This window comes from Balaenoptera acutorostrata, chromosome 16 (genome assembly GCF_949987535.1).
Source record: "Balaenoptera acutorostrata chromosome 16, mBalAcu1.1, whole genome shotgun sequence".
NCBI lineage: Eukaryota > Metazoa > Chordata > Mammalia > Artiodactyla > Balaenopteridae > Balaenoptera > Balaenoptera acutorostrata.
In genome coordinates, this window is record NC_080079.1 from 6,280,925 (window position 1) to 6,296,218 (window position 15,294).

The following is a 15,294-nucleotide window of genomic DNA, read 5'->3' on the forward strand; positions in this document are numbered from 1 at the left end:
GGTGCGCGGGCCTCTCAGTATCGTGGCCTCTCTTGTTGCGGAGCACAGGCTCCAGACGCGCAGGCTCAGTAATTGTGGCTCACGGGCCCAGTTGCTCCGCGGCATGTGGGATCTTCCCAGACCAGGGCTCGAACCCGTGTCCCCTGCATTGGCAGGCGGATTCTTAACCACTGCGCCACCAGGGAAGCCCCTCTTTTTTTATTATTATTCGTGAAACTATTAGGAGAGATTACTGAGACAGATCATTGTAAATTACATTTTTTCATCATTCAGCTGTGCCTTCCTCCTCCTCAATATATCTGGCTATTTTTTTCCCCAGACACATGGAAAGCTTTCAGCTTTTAATGAAGAACTCCTTTCTGGAGCATGTTTTTAGAATATGAGTTTAGTAGCACACATGATGTAATCCCAATTCCCAACTTTGCGTGCAAGATGGTTGTGTGAAAATGAAACCATAAATCCCATCTGAATTCTAGTTGCTGGGTTCTTTAGAGGAAGTATTCTTCTGTTTTCCTTTTTTTAAAGAAACCACAGTTCTTTGTCATCTGAGAAACAGATCCATGGCTGAGAAGCCAGAAATATTGGAAGCATGTTTGTCGTTTTTTTCTGGCCAAAGTTTGTCCACAGAAACGAAGTAATGCTCTGGGCTGGGCGCGTCGAGTACGTATCCATTTTTGCCCTGTACCCAGGACATCTGGGAGACTTCACAGTGGAGAGGTTACATCTAGAAGAAAAAAGTTCTAACTCTTTGCTGAGTGCTATAAAGTTTGTCATTGCTGTAACACCAGCAGCTTTTTAATTTTTTTTTTTTAATGCACTCCAAGTAAGGAATACATTCTTGGATAGCCGGTGAGCCCTGCAGATTTCATAAGTGTAATGGATTACTTCTTCAATCAAATATGAACCAATTCATCACCCAGGTCGTGGTTCTTAACCAATTTCACAATTTGAAACCGTGATACCTACTAAAGATCTCTGTTTTTCGTGACCTAGGGTGATATTTTGCCATGTATTGCGTTACTTAACTAAATCAACAAGGTCATTCATATCCCCCATCTTAAGAATAATGAAAGCAACATTATATATCCCAACCATCGTTCTGACTAAGCTACTTAAGTACTTGTAGAAAATTAGCTGTTAGAGTTAGCCAAACTCTTCTGTCACCTAGGGAGTTGCAATTGAATAAGAAATTAAGACACTGTGAAAAGTGTCCATTTATCCTTGCAGGGCCCCCACGGAGGAGGCGAAGAGTTCAGACAGCCAGCTGTGGGGATGTTGATTGGTGTGGCCTTTCTCCTGGAGAGAAATCCATCAATAGCCCATCGTCATCCGTGTCTGTTCTTTGGTCCCTCTTCTCTGAAAGTTCTCCAGCATCAGGTCTAAATGCAGATCCCTTCCAGATACAAAAAAAAAAAAAAAAAAGAAAAAAAGAAAAAAGGCCCAGTTGCTGATCAGCTAGTAAATCCACTCAGCATTTAGAAAACAGATACTGGCAAACAGAAATATTCACCTTGGGTATTACAGTACTTTTTGTTGTGGTTTCTTTTTTGTTTTTTTAAACGAAAACAGAAGAATACGTCCTGTGAAGAATACAGCAGCTAGAATTCAGATGGGATTTATGATTCCATTTTATAATTTTATATTTTACAGCCCTTCACTGAATCCCAAAGATCTGTATTTTTTAAACAGGCCTCTCAACGGGCATTGGTGCCCACTCCATGCTGGCAGAAATCCATGGCATTTGGGGCTCTCTCAGACTCAGAGCAGGAAAGGGGGTGCTGTCAGTGACTTGGGCTCCACACACCCAGGTTCACACCTGGAGGCCCTTTTTAAAAAAGGAAAAAGACACCCATTTTCAAACCCAAGCACGTCACTTGCTAGCGTCAGCAGGAGTGTCTGAGCAGTTCCATGGCTGATTTAGGGAGCTTGAAAAGTGAGGGTCCTTTTCCCTACCCTGGGTCACTCCTGGCTTCTCTCTCTTGGTGCTGATGGTATGAAAATTTGCAGAGCAGAACTCTCTTTGAGCAAGCAGAAGGGAACGCATTCGATGGAACACACATTCTGAGAGTTTGGTTCAGTGTAGGTCAGCGTTTAAGAGAGCCCAGCTGCTGGTCTGCAGGTCTGCCTGGGAGCTGGCAGGCTGGCGGTTGCTGGGGCCAAGGACATCCCCTCTTCTGCCTCAGAGCACCAATGAATAAAGTTCCTCACTGAGCGATGTGGGTGGGGAAAGCAGCCTGAAGTGCATCCAACTTTCTGTAGAACAGCTTCCCAGGTCATCAGACCTGCAGCCTTGCTGGGCTCCCAGCCTCGGGCCGAGTGGAAGATGCCAGGTGACACCCGAAGCCCCTCAAGTATCGGCTGCTATGACGAAGGTCCGTGCAGACCAGTCGTCTTATTTTTCAGGTTTAAAGCTGTGAGTCCAAGGATTTAAAGGTGTTTTGATTTGGTGGTTCCAAATAATCTGAATAGACTTTTTTTTAAGCTAGAAATTGAGAAAATGCTCTTTGAAGATTTTTTTTAAAAAAGTATATTATTTGTTCCACGGTATGAAGAAAAGGCCAGATCTGTTCTAGGTGGCAGAACTTTTAAGGGTCAAATTATCTTTTATCTGTGAGATTGTGTGTGTGTGTGTGTGTGTGTGTGTGTTTTGGGGGGTGGTGGTGGTTTTTGGTTTCGGGAGTAGGAAGAGACACTTTCTCATACCCTAAAAGAGCAGCAATTCCATAATGACTCAGTATTGTCTCTGAGTGCCTTTGATGTATTTTTCTCATTCTTGGTATTTACATTCCTTCAAAAAATGTTTCATGGAGCATCTACTGTGTTTCAGACCCGAATCTAAGGGCTGACGATACAGAGGGGATCAGACGGGTGAGGCCCCTGCCCTAATGGGGGATGCACACCTCAAATAAGTCACAGAGCAAACAAGCAGTAAATGTGTTGAGCAGAGAAACAGCAGGATCCTGCAAGAGGGGCAACAAAGGAGAACCAGACATAGAAAGGGTCAGGCAGGGACGGCTGCTCCAAGAAACGCCATTTAGGGTGAGGGCTACTAGTAGTCTCTGCGGGGCAGAGAAAGAGGGAAGAATGTTCCAGACTAAGAGAAGAAGGATAGAAGTGAACAGCGCCTAAGTGAAGCGAGCTGGACCTGGGGGCAGGGGGGCAGCCCACTCTGTGGAAGTTAAAATTGATTCTGGGATCTGGAAGAAGCAGTGCATGATTTTAAGTGAGAGAGTGATGTGATCTGATTTTTATTTTAAAAACTTGACAGCCTGGCTCTTGTGTGAAATCTGGATGGGAACGGGGTAAGGGTAAAAACAGGAGGCTGGCATACAGGCCATCACAGAAGGGCGGGTGTGGGAGACGGTGACTCGGACCAGGGAGATGGGCGGGAAGACTGGTAGAAGCTGACCAGCTTACTAAAAATAATCATTGCTTACATTCATTGAGCACATGGCTGTAGGCGTTTAATGTATCTTATCTTCACAACAACCCTACGAGGATGTCCTATTATTCCCATTTTAGAAGAGGAAACTCCAGTAACACAAGGTCAAATTTTATGCCCAAGATCACAAGAGAAGAAAATGGCAGAACCAGATTTGCCCTCAACCACTGTTGTTTCTCTGCTGCCAAAGGTGTATTTTGAAGGTAGATTTGTCTACCTTCACATTTTTATTACTTGGAAATATATCAGCCCAAGCATTCCACAGATATTGACTGAAAGCCTTTGGGGAGCTGGGAACTGACTTAGAGGCTAGAGCCCCAAAAGTGGTTAAGGAACACCCCACCCCACCCCTGGCACTGAGCCCAGGGGAGACTCTTCTCTCAGCTTCAGTCCCTCTGTGCCCTCCATTGAGTTATTCAATACGGTAAAAGCAGTCCTTCGAATAATCAATCAAGGGTTTTGTTGGAGGGGAGGGAAGCATGTCTTTCCACGTACAAGTGATGGCCACAGGCTGGGTGTAACGTATGTTAACATCTAACAGCCTCAGTCTCTTGCCACTTGGTAGCTCTGTGACCTTGGACAAATGTCCTAACACCTTTGAGCCTCAGTTTCTACATCCGTAAAATGGCCAGAATGCCAACCTCACATTGTTATTGTAAAGATTTAAAGAACCACTGGTTGTAATATGTCTCTGCAAAATGTGGACCAAATGGGGGTTGGTGAGCAGCAGCTCGTAAATACCACCTCCGTGGAGGGCAAGATGGGCAACTAGGAAATGAATAAAGTTGACTCGGCTTCTGGTGTCAAAATTACTTGATTATTTTCAAATGATGGTTAGCACCAGTGAGTAAATATAAATGGGCTTGATTCTTCATTTACCTGCACTACTGAAATTTACATACACCTCTCTATGGAATAGTGTCAAGCTTCCCTACACCAGTACACATAAAATCACCACACTTACGTGATTATTCCTCAGACTAGAGGTGAACAGAATCCTGATTCGTATCATTCCTAACTGTGCCTTTCCATTTGGAACCCATGGCAATAAATGGGAAATGGACAAACCCACCCAAGCCAAGCTACAATTTCTAATTGTTTTCAAAGTCAGGTATTGGCATATTAAATACAGTGTCCATTTAAGGGGAGATGAGCACAAAAGGCAAGTGTGTAAGTGTGGTAGGAAGAGCTTGGACGGCAAAGTCGGATAATCTATACAGTACTATCTGTGCAACCATGGATGAGTCACTTAACCTCTCTGAGCCTAGGTTCCTCATCTCCAAACAGGCATCTGCCGACTATGGCTGTTGTAAAAGTTAAATAAAACAATGCCTATAAGGTGCTTTTGCTTAGTAAGAGTTCAAACAAATATTATCTACTGCTGCTGCTATTACAGCCAACTGGTATTTTTCAAAAGGAAGGGGAAAGTTCTGAAGCCTAAAAAGAACGGCTGTTTTGCCTATGTTGGCAGTGATGTTTGAAGAACACAATGGAAGCTAACCTATAGAATCTATTTTTGCAATCCTTTCTGAGAGAAGTGGGTGTGGGGCTTTATTTACCTTTGGAAATAATAGTTTACTGGGTTTTCAACTTTTCCTGTTTTACAGCCCTATTTTTCTAAAAATTATGTTAATTAAGCTTGATAGATCTCATACTATGAAGACAGTCTTATCACATCAAGAACAGCCTAGAACAGGGAATTCCCTGGCGGTCCAGTGGTTAAGACTCTGCGCTTTCACTGCTGTGGCGGGTTCGATCCCTGGTCGGGGAACTAAGATACCGAAAGCCACGTGGCACAGCCCCCCCAAAAAAACAGCCTAGAACGGTTGTAAGCCCACAGGCAAAAGACTTTCGAACCACAGATGGTCATTTAAAAGGGGGAAAAGTAGCCCAAAGCTTTAGGCCCATGTAGAATGACAGCTGTGGAGCTATAAAGGCAGGAACCCACCATTTTTCACGTGCTTTCAGGTTCCAGCTGGAAAACGCAGTTGGCAAATCAGCCCTGCTGTTCTTAAAGAGATTTCCACTGAGTCTAAAACTGTCCACAGTGGCATATGTAATCTGTTCACTTCATGAATGGAGAGGGTCATCTGAATAGTCGGAAATGTCAGGAATAGCAACATATTTCAGTGTCAGTGCCACAGGATTGGATCCAAAATTCTGTGTACTTGTGACTTAAAATGGAAGCAGTATAGTAAGAAATTATTTTGCAGGAAACGTAATTGTCCCCTACAGTTTCTGAAATGCTGTATCAACAGTTTTATTTATTATGGTTTGTGAAACTAAATGAGAAAGAGCTGGAGAAAAGGAACTTTTTTTTTTTTTAATTCCAGGAAAAAAAAGTTGTTTTGATCATTTTGAGTCTCTTAGTAAATGGAAAATAACAAAAGAAAACCAAATGTAAATGCTTCACTGTTTGTACAGATGTACAGATCCCTAAATTGTTGGGATCCCAAAATGCTGAAATCGTAACCAAAAATAATTTGAATTTTATAGCTAAATTGAATTGAGTGCTGAGAGAAACAGCATAAGCCCCATTAGCTCTGTGGGAAAAATGATTTCAGAAAAAGAGGGAATATGATTTGCTGCTGCTTTTTTTTCAGACCTTCAGAATCATGTCTTCCTGGCAAGGCAGTGTTGACCAGTGGTTAGGATGAGGCTGGCTTTGGAGCCAAAGAGAGACAAGTTCAGTCTCTACCAGCACGGCAATGCGGCTTTGGACAAATCACTTCACTTCTCTGAGTGTTTTCCTCTTCCTGGTTAGGCAGTTGATAACAGTTCCTACCACACAGCGTCTCTTGCCCAGAAACAGTAAGAAAATGCAGTTGACAAGCAGGTGGCCCAGGGCCCGACACACTCTGATCCAACAAATGGCAGGAGCTGGAGGGGAGGTGGACAAGCTGATGAAAGTGACAAGACGGGGATGGCGATGTGGTGGTGCTTTGCTTTCACTCCCCAAATCGAGAACCCAGAGCATAAGTTATTTAACAGGTTATGATGACTCTTCCCACAAGGAAAACAAAACTCATAAATATTTGCAAAAAACACGTTCTGAAAGAAATTCAGCCAAAGCTCAGATGTAGAAAGTACCAGATCTCTGATTCTTTTTCTTAGTTTCCATTTCCTTCCTATCATTTCATACCTCAATTCACTATCTTTATAGGGAATTATTCAGGTGTCTGATCTCTCCATAAAATAGTCCAGAAGATCCAATGACATCAGTGTTGAGTCCCATGATTCTAACCAGGCTAACGTTTTCACTAAAAACCAGAGTGAGTTCTTCCAGAGTGTGAAAGAATCCAGAATCCAGTCTGGGTACATATTGGCTTTTTTCCTCAATCTTTTCTCTATATTTACTTAGCTCTGGTTGAGGAATAGATAATTTTCAGTAAAGGATATTCTTTTTAGTAACTGGGAAAATCCTGATCATGATTTTTAATTATGATTTTTATTGTGCGCTGCGTTTTGTTAACGCTCCAAGCAGTTTATCCCTCGTGTGAACGCCTTTGTAGCTGTACTTCCAAATTCTCATAAAAGAAAACCATTACCCAAATTTATATATGAATGATTTTGTAATTTGTGGAATAATAACTTGCGGTGGAGTAAATCTTCAGCAGAAAACTGGGTTGGATCCTTTGAACACCAAATGGGTTTCACTAGGAAGATCACTGAAGCCTCCAGTGTTTGTGTGATTTAATTGCAGAGAGTATCTGAAGTGCCTTCTGATGTTAATTGACAAACAAGAGCTGTCTCGTGATGCTTTTGCTTGAATATGCTGCATAGAATAATTAAACCAGCAAACCATACACATAGTCTTCAAAGAAATAATAGGAGAAAGGTGACATGTCATCAATGAGATTTTCATATTCTAAGTAATTGATGCCAATCTTTAAGCTTTCCTTTCCCTGTTTCTCTCATTTAAGCAGTTCTAACGTTGAGGTCAAGTTGTCAGGGCTGGTCCTGATGACCTGACAGCACTGGGAACTCTTGAAATAACAAGGAAGTGAATGTGATTATCCACACCCCACACACACCCTCCACGATCGGTGACAACAATTTCAAACCAAAAAGAGAAGATAGAAATTTAAAAAATGAAAGAAATTTCTTTCAATTTTTAATTGATCCAATTAGTTTGAATACATTCTATCCAAACTGAGTTGCTTTTCTGTGATAACGATTCAGTTTGTGCCCTCTGTTTATTGGTTAAGCGTTTACTGTGAGCTAGGCATTACGCTAGGCTTAGGGATGTAGTTTTTGCCCCTTAGCTCAACCCAACGTGGGCGAAGACAAGCCAACAAGAAACAGAACAGAACAGGGGAAATTCTGTAACAGAACCTTGGCAGAGCACAAGAGTGGGAGAGTTAACTCATTCCAAAGGTTGGGTAGAGAAAGGGCTCCCCTCCAGATGTAAAACTGAGCAGGTATTTCTTCCTGCTTTCCTATGCTTTGGGGAATAAAATGTCATTTTGGTGAAATCCACCTCATTTAACAATATAACTAAATTATACAATGGTAAGTTTAGAGTAGGATCATTTCAATATTGTTCTAAAAGAAGCAGTTTGGGGCATAATGGTTCTTGTTTCGATACTGAAATCATTTCAGAAATGCAACAAATTTTATAAGGAGGTACGGTATCTACATCATAATGTTTCAGTGTAAATTCTAAATGATCATTTTCAGCCCTATCCACCCAAAGACTTTGAAATCAGAAAACACAATAGTCGACTGGAAAGGAAAAGATTTTACTCGTCCTCACATAAAGCAAGCGTGTGCTGTCTGAGCGTCTGCATCTTTGTCTTCACTCCAAGCCCCTTCCTACACCTTAGGGTCACAGAGTCGGCTGCTCGCTGGAATATCTAGAAGACTGGGCTCAGGCCCCTCGCACTCAACACGGCCAAGGCTGAACTCACCCTCTTCTTTCCCTCTGTTAGGAATTACCCGTCTCAGTTGACAGCTGAGGTTCCTAATTCTGCCCATCTCCTGAATTTCCCATCCCAGAGGCTCCTGTCCTGGTCTGACCCTTTGTTCGTATGCTCACACCAGCCTCCTAATTAACCTTCCCGCTGCCTGTTTGTCTTTTCTCCCTCAGAGCCTTATCTACACGACTGTCAGAGTGGGGCTTAGCTCCAAAGCTTTCATCTGTTCAGGTCACTGCCACGGTTCCCCATCGCGCGGGATAAAGTCAGTGACTCCTGTCCCCAACCTGCCCATCTGAACAGCAGCACGTCTCCCTACCTCAAACCCTGCACCTCAACAACTTGAAACACCGTAGAGTTTTACATCCCCTGTGCCCATCCCTCACTAGCATGCTGTTTCTGTACCCTCCATGCCTCCATGCCTTTGAGGATGTAGTAACTTTATCTGGAATGCTCTCTTCTTCATTCTTCCCCACCTCCCCACCTCACTAAGCCCCTCTCAGCCTGACTCCTTCTTCCCCGTCTTTCACGACTCACTTGGATACCACCTCCCCGGGGTTAGAAGCCTTTCCTTGAACTCCCACAGTGCTTTAGGTGTATCTCTGTCACGGGGCTCTGATCACTCGCTGGGTCTGTCCTCCACTTGATGGGGAGCTCTTGGGGTCTTATACCCAAAGTCCCACACAATAAATGTTGGTGAAATGAGAGAATATTGAGGTGTCACTTGCAACAGAAAACAAATGGAGAACAGCAAAATCAATTCCTGGCATTTTATTTTCTGGCATAGAGAGGAACAGAATGCCTCGTTAGATCAGCTAATCTAATAAGCAGAGAAAAAGAATGTTCTCATGAAATTATGCATTCATCTTCTGTCTCCATTTGCTGACATACAGAATCCATGTAATTGGATTTTCTCCTTGGGGAAATCTAAGGGAAATAGGTCCACTGCTGTCACATTTCCAATATGGCCATCGTCCACCCACTTTTCTCAGCTTTCTCAAGGGACCTTTGACTTCCGGCCCCTTTTAAATTAGACACGCATCTCAGAAAACTGTGATTGAGTGCCTTCCCAGTTTCATCCATGGCTCCTTGGCAGGTCATGGTACCTAAGAGGGATGTGAGTCTCGTGTTGCCGGGGTTGGGAAGGGATAGCCCTAGACAAAGGGAGAGTGTGCCTGCAGCATTCCCCTCAAATCCAATCATCCACGTGTCCACCCACCCACCCATCCATCCACCCACTGGTCCATCCATCGGTTATCCCACTCAGCGTGTATTTATCCAGCACCTGGTACAGCGCCCATAGCAGGCACTCAGCAGTTATCCTTGACCAGCCCCCAAAGGCAGAGCCACACAGTAATTAAGAGAGCAAGTTCTGAAGCAAAACCACCTGGATGCTGCCATATGCAGTGTGACCTTGGGCAGGTCAGCTAACCTCCCTGTCTCTCGGCGTCCTCTTTAAATTGGGATAAAATTAGCATCTAACCCACAGAGCCAGAAGCCAGCAGTACGTATAAAGGGCTTATCACAGTGCCTGGGCTGGGGGTGGGGTCACAGTGAGCAAAGAGCCTTCTTTTGGCTTAAATTCTTGAGGGGATATAGATGAATAAATAAACAGGTGAATAAACAAAATAGGAAACCGAAGGGGGTCTGTGATGTGGGGAATGCTGGTGGTGGAGGCTACTGAGATCAGATGACCTGGAAAGGGCCCTCTGCAAAGATGTTTAAACTCATACCTGTAGGATGGAAAAGAGCCAGCTGGAGGATGGTCCAGGCACAAGGCAGAGCAAATGCAAAGGCCCTAAGCGGGGAGAGGGTGTGGAATGTTCTAGAACGAGGCAGAAGGCGTGTTGGCTGTGGGAGAGCGAGCCACAGGGAAGGTAGGCATCATGCACTGGGAGGGTGAGGTTGGGAGCGCTTGGGAGGTGGTGGAAGGCATTGGGATTGTATCCAAGTGGGATGGGGAGCCGTTCAGGGGTTTCCAGCGGGGCAGTGGTATGACCCCAGCATGGGACCTGGGCACTGTCACTGCCCTGGGCTCTTCACAGCCTAAGGGAAACATGCGGTGGACCGCCTGGCACTGAGACGAAATCGGAGTCGAGAGGGGATGGGTTCTGACAGCGGTGTGGGGATCTCCAACTCCCAGTTCCCAGACCCACGGGACGGGGCTCTGTCCTCAGAGGCCAGGCCATGCGGCTTCCCTCCGTCTCCTGTTCCAGCCTCTCGTGGGAAGCTGAGGCTTGAGAAAGCTCTGGATCTTCTGAGCTCTGCGTACTGGGGCTGCTGTGGGAAAGGCCGAGCCTGCGTCCTCACGGAACATCAGCCCCCACCTGGGCTCCGTGTGGGAAGGCGTGCCGCTCACAGTGGTATCGGTGTGTCTGAGCTGTACGTCGGCGTTTCTTTTCCAGACTCTGAGGAAAACTCAAAAAGGGGTGTGTCCTTCAGTGTCTTAGCTGTGGGGGGACACTCTCAGGCTGTCCTCAGGAGCCCCCATTTCCACCTCTGTCAATAAAAGGAGACATAGGATAGGACTGAAGAACTCGCTAGAGCTCAAAGTATGATGGTGCTTGTACTTCTGTTTAAGTGGCGTTTGGACACAATGAAAAACAGCGGGGTTCCTTAGGCAGGAATATTCATGGGTCTTTGTCTTACTGGACTGAGTGACATTTTAAAGCCTCATCATTCACTTGACTGCCATTAAAGCCCACATTCTTCTGGTCCGCCAGCTCCCTGACTGCAGTCTACCAAATGCTCATTCCCCCCACCCCCCCACCCCATCTCCGGCTCTCCAGATGGATTTTCCGTGTTTCTCCTCTGTGAAGGGAACCGTCTTCTTGGACATCCATCTTTCAGTTAGAAAGCCGTGCAATTCTCTGTCTTTGGTCTACAAATTCCTCCTCTCTGTGCTACTGTTCTTAGTATTAGGTATTCATATCCCTTGATTTGTCCAAAAGGAGGATCCCCCCAACATTGTTAGGAACAGAATTACTAAATTATTAGTAAGAGATAAGTAAAATAAAATGATTATTGAATAGTAAAGCATTAATAAATAATCATAATTTCAATTATATTAAATTTTCCTTTTCGCCTTTCTCTGCGATCTTGAAGCTTACTAAGCTCCCTCCTTCACCAAAACCGTTAGGCCTTTACGGGTCCCACCTCACTCAGGCGATGGCTTCTGTCCTCGCTGTCACCTGTGTTCTGGGCACCGGCCACCTGTTGCTCTACAGCTCTGCCCCCATCTCTCCAGCCTGTCCCTTTAGATGACGCCCTCGCCTCTTCACACCCCATCTCTCTGCTCCCCTTTAGAACCACCCTCTGGAAAATGTCCATGACCTTCCCTGTCCCCACCGCCTGGGCCCACCCCTGCAGCTGCCCCGGCAAGGTCGCCAGCCTCCTGCCCCTTCCTGAAACTCTCGGCCACGTGAAGGACGACCATCACCTCCTTCTCCAAACCCCCATCACCTCCCCTGCCCGCTCTCCTTCCTCTGCTCCTGATCCTCCAGGCGGGGCTGCTGGCAGTGAGCCCTCCCCGGGGGCCCTGTGACACCCAGAGGAGGGACACTTAGGAGATGGGAATTTGAGGCCAAAAGCTGCAGGGAGGTTAACCTCCTCCAGCCAGATTTCTCTCCTCCCGAGCAGAGGGAGAAGTGAGGGGTGCGGAACAGTCCGTGAGCTCTGTCAGTGAGCGTGAGAGATTGTCTGCCTTTTAGATTTCTGGCACTTTCTTCTCAAACACTCGCTGTTAAGTAGAGCGCAACTCAGACCCGCTGTGAGGGTCTAACTGATTTAAACCAGGCATGTCCTAAATAAATCGAAAGCCGTATAAAACGGGGAGGTGACTCTCAGTTCTGGACTCGGCTGGGGGAGGGTCTGAGAAATCTGACTTTGTAAGAAACACTCTCTCATCTGTTACATTTGCAGCGTTGCCACTTTGATTTCTTCCCTTCCATATTTATCAGGACTCTGGTTGCAAAACCCAACTGGAACCAGCTGAAGCAGAAGAGAGGGGTTTCTTGAGGGAAAGGAGAGGCAAAGTGGGCCCCCGAGGCAACTGGAAGATTTCCTCTTTTTTGTCCTTTGTCACAGCTGGTGATGGCTGGGTTTTCCCCTGGCAGCACCCCCTGCAGCCAGGGCCAGGCTGAAGGAGGCCCTGAGCGCATTTGTGTGTAGCTTTGGGAACAAAGAAGAAAGACCTCTTCTCCAGAAGCCCTAGCTCCAGGCAGGCTGCAGGGAAGCTTAGAGATTGGTTAGCTTGGGTCCCACACTCATCTCGGGACTGGGGGTGGAGCGACCCCAGCAGAACCTAGCGGTGCAAAGTGCATTCCCTGGGCAGGGAAGGCGGACAGCATCATTGCTGCGTGCTGCACCTCCTGCAAAGTCCAGTATATAAAACAACTCTCGACTCGTTATTGCCCAGACAGATAAAATCCAGCAGGGAAGGCAGACAGCATCATTGCTGCGTGCTGCACCTCCTGCAAAGTCCAGCATTTAAAACAACTCTCGACTCGTTATTGCCCAGACAGATAAAATCCAGAGGTGTTTACAGCTCTTCCCTGCTTCCCACCAACCTGGCTCCCCAGATTCCAGACCCTTGGGTCTCCGGGCCTTGCCATCCTCTGTCTGGAATCCCCTTCTCCCAGCCCTCCTTTGCCTGGCTGACCGCCGCACCCCCCCCCGCCGTGTTCTCTCTAAAGCCTCCCCTTTTCACTACCCTCCACCTGCTGTGCGTCCGTTCACCCAGTAAGACTCTGTTCCTGCCTCTGTGACAGCCCTCCCCTCACTGTATTATGTTTTGTCTGTCACCTCACCAGGCAGTGTCCTTATTTATCTTTATATCCCAGCAGCTGGTATAGCACCCAGCACGTAGTTGGTGCACAGGAAATACTTGTTACAGTGATGTGGAGAAGGATAGAATGTGCATATGACAGCAGAAATCACAAAATAGTCTGAAACCTAAACAAACTCAGGCTTTGCTACCATCAGTGAAGATGTAGTATTTGCACACAATTTTAGTTAGGGTAAATAGAGGTGTTGCTTCTCTACCAAGTCATCTTAGATATTCAGTATTTCCACGTGTCCAAAATCATTTGTCCTCACCTCCTACAGCACTCTTTCTAACATTTCATCGTTGTTTTATTTTAATAAATTTATTTATTTTATCTATTTATTTTTGGCTGCGTTGGGTCTTCATTGCTGCGCGTGGGCTTTCTCTAGTTGCGGCGAGTGGGGGCTGTTCTTCGTTGCCATGCACGGGCCTCTCATTGCGGTGGCTTCTCTTGTTGCGGAGCACGGGCTCTAAGTGCACGGGCTCAGTAGTTGTGGCTCACAGGCTCAGTAGTCGTGGCGCACGGGCTTAGTTGCTCTGCAGCACGTGGGATCTTCCCAGACCAGGGCTCGAACCCGTGTCCGCTGCATTGGCAGGCAGATTCTTAACCACTGCACCACCAGGGAAGCCCCTCATCGCTGTTTTAAACTATCCTTAGACATTTTAATATTGACAGCTGGCTCCCTCACCTGCAGGAGAACTAGCAGGGCCAATATTGTGGGTCCAAAATTATTTTTCCAGCGGGTAGCTTAGCGGCTGACTCTAGATAGTGAGGCCCTGTGACTTCCAGAAGGGTGGTTCTCCCAACTCAGAAATCTGCGTGTGCTGTTCATAGCAGGGTGTGTGCATGTGTGTGCATGTGCACGTGTACACACACACCTGTGTGTGTTGGAGGCATGAGGCGGGAGCGGGTGAGGAGGGCACCACGGGCACCCTGGGGGCCACTGTTCAAAGCACATGCATCTGAATCTCGCCTGCCTGAGTCTCATCCTGGCTCTCCCTGGGTAACCTGAACAGGTGAAGGCCCTATGGGAGCCTCAGCAGGTCATCTATAAAATAAGGAGGGAATCAGACCCATGCCACCCTACAGCCTAGACATCCACAAGCGACATATCATTGCGATTCTACGCTCATCTTTTATGTTGTTTTTATTTTTCCACAGAGGTCTCATTGCCAGCAGTTTCACAGAAACCCACTATCTGCAAGATGGCACTGACGTCTCCCTCATTCGAAATTACACAGTAAGTCATGCATACTTGGACCACCATGATACTCTGCTATCAGATCTGTGCTTAAACTCTGTAGCTGTTTTATTCTAAGCAAAGTCACAGGCCCAGATCTTTCACTTAGACCCCGAGAAGAGTTTGGGCATTGCTTATGGTTTGGGCATTCCATTATAACTCCAGAAAAACTTGGCTTTGGCTAGGCATGTGCCAGGACAGTCCTTGAAGGTATGGCTTGATTGCAGGCTGACACTGAACCCACCTGCCAGTGACCATGGGATGCTAAGCTGGGCAAATCCTTCCTGGAAACCAAGCCCAAATTAGAGATGGCTCAGAAAGCAGTCACCCCTGGGCTGAACTTGGCTGCATTAAACTGGCAAGTCCCTTAAAGAAATTCAAAGGAAAACTGACTCTGCTTAACCTTTCATAAATGTATCCACCGTGTCCATATGATTCTATATCATGGTTGTTACTGGAATGTGACATTTATCACCTCTTAGCTTTTCTAGTATCTGAAGTTTTATATGTAACTTAGACAAGATGCTAACTTTATTCATTTATTCCTCTTAACAAACGCTTAGTGTGCTCAGGCCCAGGTGTGAATGTGGGCATTAAAGAGAGTTGCTGCCCTCTGAGAACCAGGATGGTTACTTGTTTTAAAGAGCTATGGGTATTTGTTTTAAAAAGAATAAGCTTAGAGAAAGGCTTTACATTTACAACTGAAATGTCATCAAGTAGCCATTATTGTCGGCAGAATTTTTGTTAATGCCTGACCAAGCTTGGGAGAGTCAAAGAAATCCCTGGGAAGCAGAAACAAATCAGGGATGTAAGCTCAGAGCACTAAGCTGGTGAGTTGAGGTTACGGACCCCAACGGGCTATTCAGGACC

The 15,294-nt window shown here is 46.0% G+C and overlaps 1 protein-coding gene across 2 annotated transcripts in view; it reads left to right on the top strand.

Moving 5' to 3' along the window:
* ADAM12 (ADAM metallopeptidase domain 12) overlaps positions 1 to 15,294 on the top strand; it is a 402,635-nt gene that overhangs the window by 237,169 nt on the left and 150,172 nt on the right. For both annotated transcript variants that reach the window (XM_057530791.1, XM_057530792.1), the window contains exon 4: positions 14,346 to 14,424. In XM_057530791.1, coding sequence (XP_057386774.1) covers positions 14,346 to 14,424 — 79 coding nt within the window. The remainder of the gene's footprint in view (positions 1 to 14,345; positions 14,425 to 15,294) is intronic.